We start from the raw sequence: 17,957 nt of genomic DNA, 5'->3' as shown, positions 1-17,957 counted from the left end.
TGTGTGATGCTTCTGTCGTGCCGGAGGCCACTAGAGATTTTGAGTTCCTGTATGTTTTTTCCTTTTTTGTTTTCTTTTTTTTCCTTAGTAGCCAATTTCGTGTAAAGAAATGTCAAAAAAAACAATAACTATAATGGCCGGAGCTTTTGAATGCATAGTGGCGAATGAAGAGAATGAAGGGAAAAAATAGGTGAGAACGTTGTGAGTGAACAAGGTTTTTTTTACAGTTTTGTTTTTTAATTTGAAAGGTAAAATGGAAAGGCATTCTCCTCATTTTCCTACTCTCAAAAAGTTGAATCCGTGGCCGCTCCGTGGAACCGCTCTCTAGCTGATCTTTTTTTCTTGTGCATCGCAGCGCAGGAATAACAAAATTTCCACAAATGTTTATTCTTGAAAGAACAGCGCATTGGCATTCAACCAAACTGCAAACACTTTGCTACGCGTAAGTTTTCAATTTTCTTCGTTTATTTATTTATTTTAGTTTTTGCTGATCTTAACAAGTAGAGAAAGGAATGGGAGGCCCGCAGAGGCAGTTGGTGTGGGAGAAGGAGTACTCGTCGAAGCGCTTCATGATGGGTCCGTCGGGGATCTTACCGCAGAGCCGGTTGTAACTGACGTTGAGCACCTGCAGGTTGCTCAGCTCCAGTATCTGGTTGGGGATGACCCCGAAGATCTCGTTGTGCTCGATCTTGAGCGTCGTCAGCGTCTTGGGGAACGTCACGATCGAGAAGTCGAAGTTGAGATAGAGGTTCCGCGAGATGTCCAACACCTGGGTGGTCTTCCATGACCCAAACAGCCACGAGGCGTTTCCCTCGAGCCTGTTTCTGGAGAGGTCGATGGTCTGGAAGTTCATCGCGCCGAGTGACGCCGGGACCTCGCCAGTGAGGTTATTTTTGGAGAGGTAGAGGCCCGGCACCGAGCCGCGGAACCGGCCGAAGGAGTCGGGGATGCGCCCGGTTAGGCGGTTGCGGTCGAGGTGGAGCGCACCCAGACTCGGGAGCAGGGCCAGGCTCGGTGGGATCTCGCCAGATAGCTGGTTGAAGGAGAGGTCGAGGTAGGTGAGGGCTCGGAGGTTGGAGAGGCACGCTGGGATGGCACCGGACAGCTGGTTCCAGTCGAGGGAGAGGATGGTGAGGCCCGTGAGACCGCAGATGGTCAGCGGGATCGGTCCGGACAGACCCGTGAGCTTGCGTATCGTCAGCTGGGTGAGGGTCTTGAGCTTGCCGACGGAGGGGGAAATGGTGCCAGAGACGTTGCCGGCGAAGATGGAGAGCTCGGAGATGCGCTTGGTCTTGGGGTTGCAGGTGATAGTGAGCCACTGGCAGCAGTCGACTTTGGGGTCCCACGAGATGAGGAGGTAGGGGTCGCCCATGGCCTTCTTGATCTCCAGGAGGGCCGCTTTGTCGTCAGGGTTGCAGCCGACCGCCGACGAGAGGATCACGGGAGATAGTTGGCAGCTGAGGAACAGCAGGGCGAGGAAGAGGAGGGGATGAGGATGGTGGTGGAAAGCCATACTGACTGACTGCTCTTGCGTTTCTCTTTTGTGTCTTGTTACTTAGGGTTCGCCATTTTATTATAGCCTTGCGCTGTGGTCTGTGGTGATGGAATTAGAGCCATCAGTGAGGGCGCAGTGGGAACAGTGTCAATCTATCTAGACGTGGTGATGGAATTAGAGCCATCAGTGAGGGCGCAGTGGGAACAGTGTCAATCTATCTAGACCAAACAGGCTGGTAAGGTAACCGAGTACATTCTTGAGAAGTGTTTAGATTTGAAATGAAGAATCTTGATTGTAACTTGGGCAAACACAAATGGCTATACCATCGCCTGAATGGCAGCGATTCTGAGGAGAAGGTGCTGACCCCTTTGACCCAGGTTCAACTCTCATTGGGTGTGTGGGTGACTTAACCACTGGGCTTTGTAAGAGCTTGAATGTCGGTGACCCCACCCGGGCTTTACCTCACAGGGAGCATGCCCATTAAGTGACCTGGTTTTTGGTGAGGGTTCCTATTATCAAAACACAAAAAAAAGGGAAAAAAAAACACAGAACCAAAAGTTCCTGGAAGATCCATGTTTTAAGCAATAGTTTTTAGACTAATTTCCAACAGTTGATTCTGATGATGCAAACCAACAGTCTAAAAGTAATTGGATCTGAATCTAATTTGGTCTATATTGCTAGATTCATTCACCTTGATCCTAGTAAGGCTGTCAACCGGTTGGGTAGGTATGAGCATGAAAAGCGCTGACCCGAATAATATTCGGGTCGACTCAAACCTGACCCAAGCAATATGAGGGCTAGACTTGGGTCATGATTTTCGGTGGGTACCTGACTCGACCTGGATTTTTTGTCGGGTACTTGACCCGACCCAGTTGTTTTGTCAGGTAACCGGCCCGAGTATTTTATATGCATTTTTAATAAAACTAAATTTGTGAAATCATGCCGGTCTGGGTTTGGGTCATCATTTTTGCCAAGTACTAGATTCAACCCGAGTATTTTATATGCATTTTTAATAAAAAATAAGTTTAGACGAGTCTAGTTTTGAGATTCCATTTTTATAAGCAGGCAAAATCCGAACCCAGTAATTTGTTATTTGGGCGGCCTCAGGTATACCCTGATGGGTTGGGTACCGGACCCGTTAGACTGTCCTAGTATAGCTGAACCAAGAGCGGTTTCAGGAGCGCCACATGTCCAAAACTTTGAAAGTAGGAAAATGAGAGGAATGCCTCCCCATTTTACCCTTTCAAATTTAAAGAAAAAAAACTATAAAACGGAAGCCTCTGCCAGGCCGTCGTTCTTGTCGTCATCGGCGGCATTGCCGGCGGCGTAATTGGCTGCCGTCACGCAGAGTAGTCGATCTCGCGCTTCAGCAGCGTGCCGAAACCCACCGGCTCGCCTTCGGAGTTGTGGAGGTGGAGGGGGGAGGGGGAGAGCGCCGGTGCTGACACCGGATCCACCCCTCCCAGCCCCACATTCCCTATCCACCACCGGTTCGCCAGCTCTTCTTTTTCATCTGATTTTTATTCTTCTTCTTTTGTTTTGTTTATGTTCTCTCTCTTTGTAGAGCAACACCCAAGAAAATATGGAAAAAGAAAAGGAGAGCTCGAGCTCAGATGTAGAGAATCTCTCTCTCTCTAGAACAGCATACCAAAAAAAAGTAGATAAAGAGAGTGGAATTGGGGAGAGAGGATTAGAGCTCAGATGTGAATCACTGAGAATTGTGTGATGCTTCTGTCGTGCCGGAGCCCACCAGGGATTTTGAGTTACTGTATGTTTTTTCTTTTTTTTTATTTCTTTTCTTTTCTTTCTTCCTTGCCAAGTTCGTGTAAACAAATACCAAAAAAATAATAACAATAATGGCCGGAGCTTTTGAATGCATAGTGGTGAATGAATAGAATGAAGGAAAAAAATAGGTGAGAACGTTGTGAGGTAGGAAAGGACGCGTTGCATTGAGGAGTGAACGGTTGTTTTTTTTAAAAAAATTTGAAAGGTAAAATGTAAAGGCATTCTCCTCATTTTCCTAACTCTCAAAAAGTTGAATCCGTGGCCGCTCCCTCGAACCGCTCTCTATCTTTTCTTTTCTTTTTTTTGTGCATCGCAGCGCAGGAATAACAAAATTTCCACAAATGTTTATTCTTGAAAGAACAGCGCATTGGCATTCAACCAAACTGCAAACACTTTGCTACGCGTAAGTTTTCAATTTTCTTCGTTTATTTATTTATTTTAGTTTTTGCTGATCTTAACAAGTAGAGAAAGGAATGGGAGGCCCGCAGAGGCAGTTGGTGTGGGAGAAGGAGTACTCGTCGAAGCGCTTCATGATGGGTCCGTCGGGGATCTTACCGCAGAGCCGGTTGTAACTGACGTTGAGCACCTGCAGGTTGCTCAGCTCCAGTATCTGGTTGGGGATGACCCCGAAGATCTCGTTGTGCTCGATCTTGAGCGTCGTCAGCGTCTTGGGGAACGTCACGATCGAGAAGTCGAAGTTGAGATAGAGGTTCCGCGAGATGTCCAACACCTGGGTGGTCTTCCATGACCCAAACAGCCACGAGGCGTTTCCCTCGAGCCTGTTTCTGGAGAGGTCGATGGTCTGGAAGTTCATCGCGCCGAGTGACGCCGGGACCTCGCCAGTGAGGTTGTTTTTGGAGAGGTAGAGGCTCGGCACCGAGCCGCGGAACCGGCCGAAGGAGTCGGGGATGCGCCCGGTTAGGCGGTTGCGGTCGAGGTGGAGCGCAGCCAGACTCGGGAGCAGGGCCAGGCTCGGTGGGATCTCGCCAGATAGCTGGTTGAAGGAGAGGTCGAGGTAGGTGAGGGCTCGGAGGTTGGAGAGGCACGCTGGAATGGCGCCGGACAGCTGGTTCCAGTCGAGGGAGAGGATGGTGAGGCCCGTGAGACCGCAGATGGTCAGCGGGATCGGTCCGGACAGACCCGTGAGCTTGCGCATCGTCAGCTGGGTGAGGGTCTTGAGCTTGCCGACGGAGGGGGAGATGGTGCCGGAGACGTTGCCGGCGAAGATGGAGAGCTCGGAGATGCGCTTGGTCTTGGGGTTGCAGGTGATGGTGAGCCACTGGCAGCAGTCGACTTTGGGGTCCCACGAGATGAGGAGGTAGGGGTCGCCCATGGCCCTCTTGATCTCCAGGAGGGCCGCTTTGTCGTCAGGGTTGCAGCCGACCGCTGCCGAGAGGATCACGGGCGATAGTTGGCAGCTGAGGAAGAGCAGGGCGAGGAAGAGGAGGGGATGAGGATGGTGGTGGGAAGCCATACTGACCGACTTCTCTTGCGTTTCTCTTTTGTGTCTTGTTACTTTGGGGTTCACCATTTTATAGCCTTGCGCTGTGGTCTGTGGTGTGGTGATGGATTTAGGGCCATTAGTGAGGGCTCAGTGGGAACAGTGTCAATCTCTAGGTGGAGGAACACCAGTCATTTCGAAAATGAACGTCATCCGAGCATGTGACCGTTCGTTGGGTGTTCCCGATGAACGCCACGGAGCTCGATTTTGTTTTTACCTTTCCATTAATGGTTAACGATTTGAATTGTGAAAAAAAAAACTTGATAAAAAATTCTGTACGGACCCCAAAAGACGACGCCCGTCTCTCGTTTGAAATCTCTCTGTTTCTCTGTATTTATTTTATAATTATAATTATAATTTGTAGAGCGGTCTCTGTGGAGGTAGCAGCCCCTCTTGCCGTTAATGGCGGGTGAGAGAGAGAAAGTAAACCTCCTGGTTCTATCGTTAACGAGGGGCAAGAGAGGGGGAGAGAGATTTCAGACGAAGGAGACAAGAGGAACCGGATCCAAGGCGATCCGTCTCACCTCTTCAGCAACCGATTCAAGTCGCTGACCAGAATCGACCTGTCTCGAAATCTCTTTGACTTTGACCTCACAAACGTAGTCTTCCAGGTCTTCTACGTGGCGGCATCCCAGTGGAGGTTGTAAATGTGGTGGGCCTGGACTACTTCAACGTGAGCTACAAGAGTCTCAGCGGGAGGATACCCCGAGGTGGGGCCCTGCAAAACCTACGGAGCTGGTCCTTCATGCACAACAGCTGCCTGTGTGGGCCACCACTCTCTGCTACCTGCTGCGCTCTCGTGGGTCCCACTCGAGCTTTTGTCGTGGTAGGCAGCTTTCTGTCGTGCTTTGAAATGGGATGTTGCGTTGGCAAACGCTCGATAGAGTGAATAAAGCCTTGTAAGTCAATAAATGAATAAAAATATTTCAGCAGTTCTGATCGAAATGATTATTGGATGGGTAATTGCTTAAAAAAGAAATGAATAAAGTGCAGCCGTATAAACTGAATAAATTACTCGGTATCTCTAAACATGATCTCTCTCTCTCTCTCTCTCTCATGCGTTTTAATTATGAGAAATTCTTGAGACCCATCTTTTACCTCAAAAAAAAGTACTATGATTTAAGAAAAAGACTGATCTTTGATAACAATTTCGAATCATCTTTGTTAACAAATAGGCAAACCTAAGTCTTATTAATGTAGAACATTTTAGTTTAGGAAATCAAGGACCTAAAATTTCGCCCAACTGGGGTTAACCTTAGGTTAAACATAGTGAAATGGCCTAACTACTTGTTAGCTCAAATGTTCCTGTACCCTTCCCTCATCAATCACCTGCAAATCTTCCCTTGTTAGTCCCCATTCCCCTGTGTCTTGCTTCTTTGATTCTGGAATTGTAAGGGGTTAATTAGAGGATTGGATTCACTTCTTTAGTGGCTAATTTAGTGCCAGTAAAGGTTTTGTTAGCGACAGTAAAGACTTTTATTGGAATCAGTATACGTGAGTGAAGCATTTAAGGGCGACTTTTGTAGCGCCAGAAAAATGGTTTTTTGCCCAGAAAAAAATTTCACTGCCAGTAAAAGTAGCTACTAGAAAAAAAACCCACTATAACAATATTTGGGGAAACAATTATTCTGTTTTCCTGTATTTTGCCATTTTGATGTTTTTGATTTCATCTGTTGCTGACTTTACAGTCATAATTTAAACATGAATATGTTTAAATTATGAACGATAACGAAAACATTAATGCTTCTGTTTATATATATATATAGGAATATTCTAGGAAAAATGTTCTTAGATGGTAGGTAAATGGTTAAAGTTTAGGAATAATCAGAAGAACAAATACCTAAGCAGTGACCTGGGGGGGACCCGCAAACCATCAAAAACATCAAAGAATCCATGCAGTACGAGTATTAATTCATGTTTCATCTTCTGTACAGAAGATTTTACGAACCCACATTACAATCATATCATATTCTTCAAAACAACAATACCCAATTCTATTTCCTTTCTTAAGTCTATGATGGGGTGAAGAATAGGTGAATATATGAAACCCCAAATCTTAAAAGCAAAGTTAAAAAAAAAGAGCCATGCTTTTGTTCACTGTAAACCGAACAAGAAACAAAAACAAGAGAAAGACAATACTGACAACAAAAAATGTGTCACTGTTCTATCTATTGGCTTCCCTCTCCAACCTCTCCCTAAGAGACTGCAACTTCTAAAGCCTAATTCCTTCTCTGGACCGAGCATTGAACTTATCTGCTTAACATTTCAATCCTTATTAACACTTATTAACAACAACAAAAGGTAGCAGGAGACAGTGATAACAACGACACAACACAATAACAATAATGCACACCAATCAATCATTGACAAGATATCTGACGATCTGTTATCAATATGAACTTCGGCGTCAACCTTATGGTGAAAGATAAAGTAAATATGCCTTTGAAACATCTAAAAAACTGACCAACACATGCTTCCAGAAGTGCACTAATGTAATACTGAGCCATTGTGATCCAAGAGTTCTACCCCAAGACTCAGTCACAGCACGCTTTCAGAAGCATGAACCAAAGGGTGCTTGATAGAGACATAGAGAGCTTAAACAGAGAAAAACACTATGCATGAAGTTAGTAAAAATCGCATGGAAACCAAAGAAGTATTTTCCGAGAAATTACTTTTGCCTTGACTTCCAGATAACCACCATGCATGATCAAGAAGCAACAGAACCACGTCAGCCATCCTTCGCTGCGACATGTAAAGGGGTTTCTCCATACTGCAAAAGGAAAAAAGTTTGTTGGTCACAATTACTTTGAAAAATCTAACAGAGCAGAGCTTCCCGGCAATGGCAGAAATGGATGATTTTGTCAGACTTTAAAGGTAAGGAGGACAATGATATATCCTTTCCAAGCACAACCATGAGCCTCTAACATCAGGGAGTGCAATTACCAAATGTTGCCCGTTTTTAAAACATTGTTCAAATTTTGCTACATGGGGTAATAGATGGGAGCCTTGTATTCTTTTTTCATTTCCTATTTTCTTTTCTACCATACAGTAAAAGCAAAAAAAGTGCAGTCAACATGCTTGAAAGACCAAAATCCTGGAATATCTCTGTGCATCCGTGTCATCAAATCCAGATAATGTTCCTTTCCCTTTACTCATATTTGTGTAAAATCCAAAAGAAAAAAAGAATTAAAAAGGAAAAAGATATTGAAGAAAATGCAACTGGATTGCATTGTCATGTAGTGGCGGTACTGCATTAACAAGGGCCGTGTAGCAAAGTTTTCTGACTGGAACAGTGTGTCATGAATTATGCTGGTGACGAAAACGCAACTCAGTGTATGCCAACAGATAAAAAAAAAAAAATATCATGTTGTCTCCAGGGTAGGGGTGGCAAAATCTGACCAGACCCGTCAACCCGCTTCTTAGCTGGGTTAGGGTTTGGCTTAAATGAGTTTGTATCGTAAACAGGTTGACCTGCCTAACCCGTTTATTAAACGGGTCGTCTTCATGTTAAGGGTATGCCAACCCGTTTAATAAACAGGTTAGGCGGGCGGGTCAACCCGTTTAAAAGAACCGATCAACCCGTTTAAATGGGTTCGTGTTATGTTGATGTTGTCTTGATGTTTATGACTTTATGTTGAAGTTTTAGGTTGATGTTGGTAGTACAATTTCATATTGCACAAAAAAAGTATAATATGTATTTTTTTTTTTTTAATTGTGTTATTTGGGTTAGACAGGTTATTCGGGTTACTCAGGTCGGTTATCGTGTCTATGTTATTGGGTCTATCCGTTTAATAAACGGGTCACGTTCGTGTTGAAGTATTCTGACCCACCAACCCGTTAACCCGACCCTATTGCCACCCCTACTCCATGGGGCGAGCATATCAACTAAAAGTTGGATTGGACATCTTATTGTAGTTTATATTTTATGGTTGGGCCCTACATGAGTCATATTCACATTGATTTTGTTACGACAAATAAAATAAATAACATTAAATATAGCAATCACGTTAGAATGCGTTGGTTTTACTTTATGCAATGAAAAGACTAACTTAGTCCTTTTCAAAGAATATTGAAAAAAAAAATTTAGAACAAAAGATATTAGTGTACAGGAGGGATAAATCCAAATGACCGACAAAGGAGGAGATAAGAAGCAAAATCAAAGTAGAATTCTTGTCATCCTTTAGTTTTCAAGAGTTTTTTGCTAAGTGAATTAAACCCTAAAACATGAAACATTTTATGTTCTCGTATGATTCATCATTCACTATTTTTATCACTGCAAGCTCTATCTTCAAGTTTTCTTTCTAAAAGAGTGAGATAAAATGCAAGTAAATTTTGTAAAAGTTCAATGCTTGCGGCAAGCACACACAAAGATAGACGATTTATAATGGTGCAGTCTAACATGACCTACGTTCATTGTAGAACCTCTCTCTCTAGGCTTCATACCCTTGACTAGGGATGGCAGTGGACCGGGGGAAAGCGGAGCCCTGCCCCGCCTCGCCCTGTTTGGACCGGGGATGAAGGGTATGAAACGGGGATGGAGGTGGGGAAGAAGGTTAAAATCCATCCCCGTCCGGTGGTGGAGGCGGGGATGGACATGCACTTTTCCCCCGCCACGATACCCGCCCTGACCACTTTTCCCCGCAATATCCCCGCCCTGCCCCGCCTCATCCCCGTTTGAACCGGGGATGGAGGACATGAAACGGGGATGAAGGCGGGAGTGGAGGATAAAATCCATCCCCGCCGAGGATGGAGGCGGGGGTGGAGGATAAAATCTTGAGGCGGGGCGGGGGTGGAGACCTTGTCCCCCGCCCCACTGCCATCCCTACCCTTACTTTGTTTATATAAATTTTCAAGAGTTACAATGTGTGAAGAATTCTCTAAATACATGAAATCTCATTTGCATAGTTTCACAACACTCAAACGGATCAGGAATGATCCACGTTCGATCGAAAGAGGAGACGTAGTATACAGTGCTTCAACAACCATTAATGGAGAAGAAGAGAAGGGTGTCCTCTATATTGAAAATGAAGCTTTAGAAACACACGAACCGACCAGGCTCTGACCCTCATTCCTCCGAGTTTGAGATGGGTAGCACACACAACTCCAACAACTACGAAGGAAGACTCCAATGCTTGGTTCTCACAATTAGATGTCTTTAACATAGTTTATTTGCTAAGAATCAAACCACGTATTGTGTTTTTTCCCATATAATTTTTTATCAATAAATTTTAGTATGCTTTAGAATAGCAACTTTAATTAATTTTTCGGGCAGAGTTAGTTAATTGATAAATTTATTAAAGGGAACTCATTTAATTAATATATCTAAATTTTGGTTCTAGGACATCTTTATGAAGCTTGAACTAGATTTGTTTAGTTCCCAAATTAAACAGTCAAAAAACTAATCTTACATGCTGGAACCAATTTATACCTGAATAGCTATGGATCCAACACATTTCATATTCAAACTCATAAAAGCTCGTCCTAAAAGCAATTTTGAACCTGTTTTATTGGTTCCAGCCCGCACCATACTTTTAGACCCGATTAAAGATGGGCACCGTTGAAATGTGACCTGTTTATGCGTGATCAGATTTATATCCGAACCATAACACTTAAGTTTAGACTTTTAATCATACCCAAATCCAAATCAAACCTGAAGAATATTGAACCATCTTGTGTCCATTTTTTAGACTATTTAATGAACGGGTTGCATAAAAGCCGACAGAACCATCCCACTTACATATTCTTACTTGCAATATATGTCATCCATGAGAGAGAGAGAGAGAGCTGAACTGTATTGGTTTCCTTTTTCTGGTTTTGGATAGACCACCAAAACGTCCCTTCCCATCAGCTTTACTACAATCCATCTAAAGTCTCAAACAAGGAGCGTCTCAAAAGTGGTAGTGTGGGGGAGTACTAAACCAGGCGGCCTCCGCTCTTATAAATGATGAGCATACCCTCGTTTCTCTTCATTCCATCCCAAACGCAATAAAATTCGAAGAGAGCTACAGAGCCCCATGATGCCTCGCTTCATCTTCTTCTTCTTCTTCCTTGTCACCCTTTCCCTCTCCCTGTCCTTCTCGTCGGCCGGAATGCGCACCCGATGCCGGCCTGAAGACGCGCAAATCCTGAGCGAAGTCTTCAGCAGAACCATAGTCGACTGCTGCAAATTGTCTGATACCAACTGCAATGCCAACACCAGCTGGGTTGACTATCTCACCATCAAGAACGACGTCATCTCCGGCGAGTTCCCTGCCGCCATCGGCAAGTTGACCCGCCTGCGCTCGCTCATCCTCGTCCGCTTGCCGAATCTTCACGGCCAAATCTCGCCGGAGATCGCCAAACTTACCAATCTCACCGTCCTGACGATCAGCCATACCAACCTCACTGGCCCTATACCAACATGGCTCGGCCAGCTTAAAGAACTAGAAAGCCTTGGCCTCTCTTTCAGCCAGTTCACCGGTTCGATACCACCTTCCCTTGGCGATCTGCCCAAGCTCACATGGTTGGGCTTGGAGTGGAACCAGCTCACCGGACCCATACCCGAGTCCCTCCGCGTCAAGGGGCTCAATCTCGGACACAACCAGCTCTCCGGCGTCGTGCCCAAGTCTCTTGCGCGTGTGGATTTTGAATCTGTCGACCTCCAGAGGAACCGGCTCCAAGGCGACCCGTCTCACCTCTTCAGCAACCGATCCAAGTTGCTGACCAGAATCGATCTGTCTAGAAATCTCTTTGACTTTGACCTCACCAACGTGGTCTTCCCGGTGAAGACTTTGTCCAGCATGGATCTCTCGCATAACATGATACGTGGCGGTATCCCAGTGGACGTTATCAATGTGGTGGGCCTGGACTACTTCAACGTGAGCTACAACCGTCTGTGCGGGAGGATACCCCGAGGTGGGGCCCTGCAAAACCTACCAAGCTCGTCCTTCATGCACAACAGCTGCCTGTGTGGGCCACCACTCTCGGATGCTTGCTGAGCTTGCGTGGGTCCCACTCAAGCTTTTGTCCTGTCCAGTGCGTGCTGTGAAATGAGTGAAGAAAGCCTTGTAAGTCAATAAATGAATAAAGTATTTCAGCAGTTCTAATCAGCAATGATTATTGGATCACCTCATGTTATTAGGTATCTTTTTTTAGATTTCCATAATCATCTGCTGGGTTTGGAATTTTAAGTAAAAAAAAAATGTGTTTCTGGAAAATTTTCTATAATTTAATTGACAATATGATATTCATTTCCAAATTTCTTTTCAACCATATAGTAAAAGAAAAAAAATGCAGTCAACATGCTTGAAAGACCAAAATCCATGAATATCTCTGTGTCGGTTGTGTGTCATCAAATCAAGATAATGTTCCTTTTCCCTTTACTCATTTGTGTAGAATCCAAAAAATAAAAAATAAAAAAAAGGAAAAAGATATTGAAGAAAATTCAACTGGACATGTGGGCCGTGTGTCATGAATTATGAATACGCTGTTGACGAGATCGCAATTCTCTGTGTGCCAACGGACAAAAAAATATTGTCTCCCGGGGGCGAACTTGTCAAGTACAAGTTGGCTCCGGTTCTTTCATCTTATTGTAGTTTATATTTTATTTTTAACTAGCCAAGTTTTTCAGTCAGTCCAAATGGTTGGCAACAGATAAGTCAAGTTCATATGGATTTTGTTATGACAAATAAAATAAATAAGAACATGAAATATAGCTATCACATTAAAATAAAAAAAACAACAAATGATCGTACCGTACGACAAAATTTAATGCGCTTTTCTAAAAAAAAAAACATACTTATCATAGTTCAAAGAAGAAAAAAATACATAATTTAAAGGAAGGCAAAATCTGAAACAATATAAGTAGAAAGCAAAATAAATATCATTTTGAGGCTAGAGAGAGAGAGAGCGAGCCGTTGAAACCGACAAACAAGACAAAGAACACATAAGCCAAAAAATAGACACAAAATACAGATAAAATCCGAGGCGATCAGTCCGGATCCGGGGGAGGCCTTAGCGGCAAGTGGCGTTGAAGATCCGGAAGGCATATGCGTAACGATGCGTATACATCCGTCAAAATATAATTTACTAACTTGTTGAAATTAACCGGGGTCTGCCTGAAAATAGCATTGTTGCGCGACATCCAAACAGCCCACCAGAAAGAGAGCAACCAAGTTCTCCAAATGATCCGCCAACTTTTGCATCTACGAACTGGCTGGGGTCCCCACAAGAGGTCTACAGCGAAAGACTCCTGGCGCACGGACACGACCGGTTTATTCCAGGTAACCTTAAAGATATCTTGAAAGACCTGACATTCCCAGAATAGGTGCAACGCAGATTCCTCGGCCCTCTCACAGAGAACACATTTACTCACAATACAGAAACCTATAGACTTGAGAGAGAGAGAAGCAGCTCTTAAACCGTTTATGTCCTAAATCATTCTAAATACTTCTAAAAGGTAGTTGCACATATTTTTTTGCCTAATACTATCATGTAAATGTGTTAGTCATGTTCTTTGATTTTTATTTTAACAAGTTTTGATGTAATATGAGCTATTGATTTTTTATGGCTTTAAATATGCATCTAAACAAGAAAAAACTACACTCTAATACATATTTTCATCTAAGTTATAGAGCATGGGTGGAGCCAGGAATCTAAACTTGGGTGAGCATCGATGCATAGTAAAAACAAAAATAAATTATTAATAAACTATACTAACAATATGTTAAAAAGAGTTATTGTAAAGCTTACCATCATAAAATCAAATATCTATATTGCAAAAATAATTGGATGGTCAAGCTACCTTCATAAAAGTATAGCTATACGAAAGACTAAAATAAATTACACAAAAAAAACCCCTAAAATCCTATTAGAAGTCAAGTATAAAATGATGATAATTGCGAATTGAAAAAAAAAACAACCCTTAAAACCCTAGTTGGACATTCATGTCATTTGAACGACATAAATAAAAAAACAAAATCTTGGCAAAAATATTATTGGTAAAAAATGTGCTAATATTCTAACCAAAATCAAACATTCATTATTCAAGGATGCATGCTTAATGGTAACTGAAAAAAAAAAAAACATAGAAAGCCCCTAAAATCGTAATTAACATTTATACTATTTTAAAAGAACCAAATCAAAATCACAAATCCTAACAAACATCATTCATAGATATGTTAATTGAAAAACCATAAAATTCTAATTAAAATTAAGCATGCATCCATAGAACCATGTTTATTGTTGATTAAAAACAAAAACTCAAAAATACCTAGAAAATCTAATTAAATATTCATGAAATTTGTAAAACAAAAATCTAAAACTTAAATCCTGAAAAGTAAAAAGATTAAGGGTTTTTTTTAGAGAAAAACTCTAGAGGGTTACCCCAAATTTCTATTAATAAAATAAATCAACTACATCTGATCACCCTGAATTTTTATTATTTTTATTAAGGGTTTGATAACTAAAATCAAGCATTCATTAATATAATAATTCTTAATTATAATTAAAAAAAAAGTGCACAAAACAACAATAAATCCCTAATTAAATATTCATGTCATTTGAAAAAATCCAAAATAAATACCCTAAATCTTAAAAATCATTAATTTATGATGATTAAAAAAACAAAAACAAAACTTCTAATATTCTAACCAAATTCAAGCATTTATTATTCATGGAGTCATCCCTAATGCTAATTGACAAAAAAATACTAAAACAGTAACTAAATATTCATGTTATTTAGAAAAATTTAAATCAAAACCTTAAATCATAGCAAAGATCGTACATTATGCTAATTAAAAACAATAAAACCCCTAAAATCAAAACCCTATCAAGCATTTATTCATGTAAAATGGAAAATGATTAATTAAAAAAATAAGGAAAGTAGAAGAAGGCATGCCACATGACACAATGTGGGCACGGACTCATGCCTCAATCCACATGGCCCATGCTCATCCCCATCCCCTCCAATTGACAAGAGAGAGAGAGAGAGAGAGAGACCATTTGGGGGCCCGGAGGGCGAAATAGGGGGCCATGTGTTTTTACACATGGATTAGGTCTCAGGGTTGGCACTGTCCAACCCTGGCCCAACCCAGGGTGGGCACTAACCAACCTTATCCCGAACCCCCTGTTGGAGATTCTTGGGTCAGGGTGGCACGTGCCCTCCCTGGATCCGTTGTGGCTCCGACCCTGCTATAGAGAAGTGATGGGAGGCTTCCACACATTCACAGCCGCTTGCCATTGCGCATTACAATGACATATAGCCCTAATTCTCTCTCTCTCTCTCTCTCTCTCTCTCTCTCTATATATATATATATATATATATATATATATACACTAGAAAATAGAGAAATAGTGACAGGTTATCATTAGTCACTATTGATATTCCGCAAAATCTCTGGGCAGAAAACAGAGATTTAGCAGCGGTACAAAACTGCTGAATCTTGTTTTTTTGAAAAAAAAGAACGCGGGGCGTTACACCACGCGTTGAACGAGTTTCGAAGGAAAACCCGATACAGGTTTTCGTATATATATATAGAGAGATATAGGTATGTATGACTATATTAGGATCAACTATAAGGATGTGTTTTACATGTTGCTTACTAATATAGGAGGTTTACTTTTGGGATGATAAAAAATCGATGGCTGAAATGAAAATAAGGATGGTTTGAAAATTGATTATAAATAGGACAAGATAAACATGATCCAAAAGGTTTTCTTCAAAGTTTGAAATCAACACCCTCTTTCACTGCTATCTTTCATATTCTTTCCTCCGCTCTCTCACACTTCAAAATCAATAGTTTTTGCCCATTTTCAGTTAATTCAGTGCCACAAAATCTCCTATATATGTTATCTAAATCATGAATTTTGTTGGCATATTTGAATCAGATCCAAATCTAGAATCCAACATATGCAAAAGCCAAATCCGATGTTGATCAAGCTTTTAACTTAGGTACCTTTGGGTAAAGGAATAGATTGAAGCTAAAACTTTTTACTCTGGACATGGGTGGGATACGTATGGTAAGGTTTATTGATATCCGGATCAAAATCACATAATTTTGCAGTTAGATTCGAGTGAAAAATCCAGTTTAACCTGACTATTTATCTTTTTTTTTGGGGGGGTTTACTTAATGGGCCTGCTCCCCTTCTAGGTAAACCCCGGGTAGGGTCATTGACACCCAAGCGCTCACCGTGCCCACCAGTTAAAGGCTCCCCCCCCCACATGACCATTTAGCATTTTCACTTGACATATAATATATTCTACCCATTTTCAGTGGATCCAGTAATTCACATATTTTAATTGAATGCAAAATTTGATAGTGAGGTCTGCTTTAATCAGATCAGAATCTGGAACTTGCTTTTCAAAAATCAGTCCATGGCAGATAATGCCTTACTTCCGCATTGGTAATCTTATTAATGGGGCAAAACAAATTTTAGCATTTATAATAATGGACATTTTTATCATTTTCCTACACTCCGTGCATTTGTGCAAGAGCACTTTGCTACTAACCATATAATAGTATTACATTTTAAGAGAGAAGGCATCTATTAGTGTTCAGTCCTCTGGAACAGTAATGTACTTAAAAGGGTGGGCGCACCCAGGTTGCCGACTAAGCAGCAAAGCGGGGCAAGGAATAAAAAAAGCAATATAAGAATTGAATAAAATTGAAATAGAATACAAATAAAAACTAAAATAAAAGCCATTATTCTTAAATTTCATGATTTTCTAGCGCAAAAATTAAATTTTTAACAAAATCTAAAAATGATAGGCAGAGAACCCATAAAAAGCATGAAAGGTAGAGTGAGGAGATATAAGAAGAATAGATGAAACATGTGAAAAGTATAAGAGAAGTGTAAAAATCAAGATTCTCATCAAGTTTCAAAAGCAAGACGTCCAAAGTATAAGAGAAATTGTGCACCATAACTCTTTACAGGTCTCACCTTATGGAGCACATAATTGCTTTTGGACTTTTCCCATATGACTAAGCTTCAACTTTAAATTAATGCTCCCATTCGTCATTATATGTCTCCCCAGCTGGTTCTTTTTATTTAATTATATATATCTTGGTCACCGTAGAGATATGGTGCACAATTTTGGTCCTGAAAGTCGGCTATCGACAAGGTCTGAATGCCCCCACGTGAATGACTTGTTCTGTCAGCAAATTTGGACATACAAGTTTCAAAAGAGAAGGCTCTAGATCTCTCTGAAACTGCTACATTCAACTTTGCCTTTGGGCAATTACTAAGCAATTACCACTGCAGAACAAATACTGTCAGAAACCTCTAAAAATCACTGAATGAAATCCTGATCTCAGTTTTCCAGTTTTGTTTACAGCCACCATCTCCTTTAATTCAAATTCAGATAAGAAGAACAAAGTAAACATATAGTGTTTGCTACTAGAGCACCAATTTTTGCACCTTGCTGCATTTCTCAATTATGTCTGTAGGTATAATTTTGTATGCCAAATGATTAATAAAAAATATGTTTGCGCAAGACTTCAGTACGAGCAATAGGTGCCATTCTACCCTGCAACCTACTATCTGCTACATGATATCTTTCTCCTTAGCATTAGGCTGACAGTCCAGACCCAAGCCTGACATGGTAAGTCTTAATATATATATATATATATATATAATCAATCTGATTGATCCGAAAGGCCTATTATTGGTCACATACTTTGCGTGATCTGAAGATTATTGGACATGAAACCTATAAGAGCAATTCTGCCTTGGTCCTGAGAAATTAGTTTGCTTTTTCTTTTCTTTTGAAGGAAGTCAAATTGGTGTTCACTTTTTATTATCAGCAGACATTTCTTCCTGGATACAGAGAGAAAAGCAGCCCATCCCTTCTCTGGAGCAGATCCAGCGATCAGTGCGTGCCTGTTTATTCGTGCAACCTTAGGTTTTACTGGCGTTACCTCTCCATTGTGCCAGTAAAACATCATTTTTCCTGTAGTAACTACTCAGGCCATACAAAACACAGAGATTTGCTGCGCGTGCAGCAAATTTTCACACAGCGGTTTTCTCCATTGCACTCAATGATTTTCTGTGTCTTACACTGAAAACTGCTATGTAAACAATCACTGCACGTAAGTGATTTTCTGTGTTTTGTGTAGCCCAAGAACTTTGTAAAGTACTCAGCCCCGATCACTAAATCATGCCCGTTCCTTCTGTTGGGTTCAACTGTATACAAAATGT

At 41.6% G+C, this 17,957-nt stretch overlaps 2 protein-coding genes and 1 pseudogene across 2 annotated transcripts; 1 reads left to right on the top strand and 2 right to left on the bottom strand.

Moving 5' to 3' along the window:
- Positions 1–371: 371 nt before the first annotated feature.
- LOC149827951 (polygalacturonase inhibitor-like) lies at positions 372–1,539 on the bottom strand. Its single transcript, XM_090019742.1, has one exon. The coding sequence runs from the start codon at positions 1,511–1,513 to the stop codon at positions 494–496; it is 1,020 nt and encodes a 339-aa protein (XP_089875868.1). The 5' UTR covers positions 1,514–1,539; the 3' UTR covers positions 372–493.
- Positions 1,540–3,688: 2,149 nt separating this feature from the next.
- On the bottom strand, positions 3,689–5,704 carry LOC149827950 (polygalacturonase inhibitor-like). The gene has a single exon (XM_090019741.1). The coding sequence runs from the start codon at positions 4,809–4,811 to the stop codon at positions 3,735–3,737; it is 1,077 nt and encodes a 358-aa protein (XP_089875867.1). The 5' UTR covers positions 4,812–5,704; the 3' UTR covers positions 3,689–3,734.
- A 5,094-nt stretch (positions 5,705–10,798) lies between these two features.
- Positions 10,799–11,758, top strand: LOC149827949 (polygalacturonase inhibitor 1 pseudogene; annotated as a pseudogene).
- The last annotated feature ends 6,199 nt before the right edge of the window (positions 11,759–17,957 follow it).

The sequence above is a fragment of the Nuphar pumila genome, chromosome 10 (assembly GCF_984573655.1).
Source record: "Nuphar pumila chromosome 10, dmNupPumi1.hap1.1, whole genome shotgun sequence".
Classification (NCBI taxonomy): domain Eukaryota; kingdom Viridiplantae; phylum Streptophyta; class Magnoliopsida; order Nymphaeales; family Nymphaeaceae; genus Nuphar; species Nuphar pumila.
Note: the sequence above shows the minus strand (reverse complement) of the source record. Positions and strands in the feature narration are given on the sequence as shown.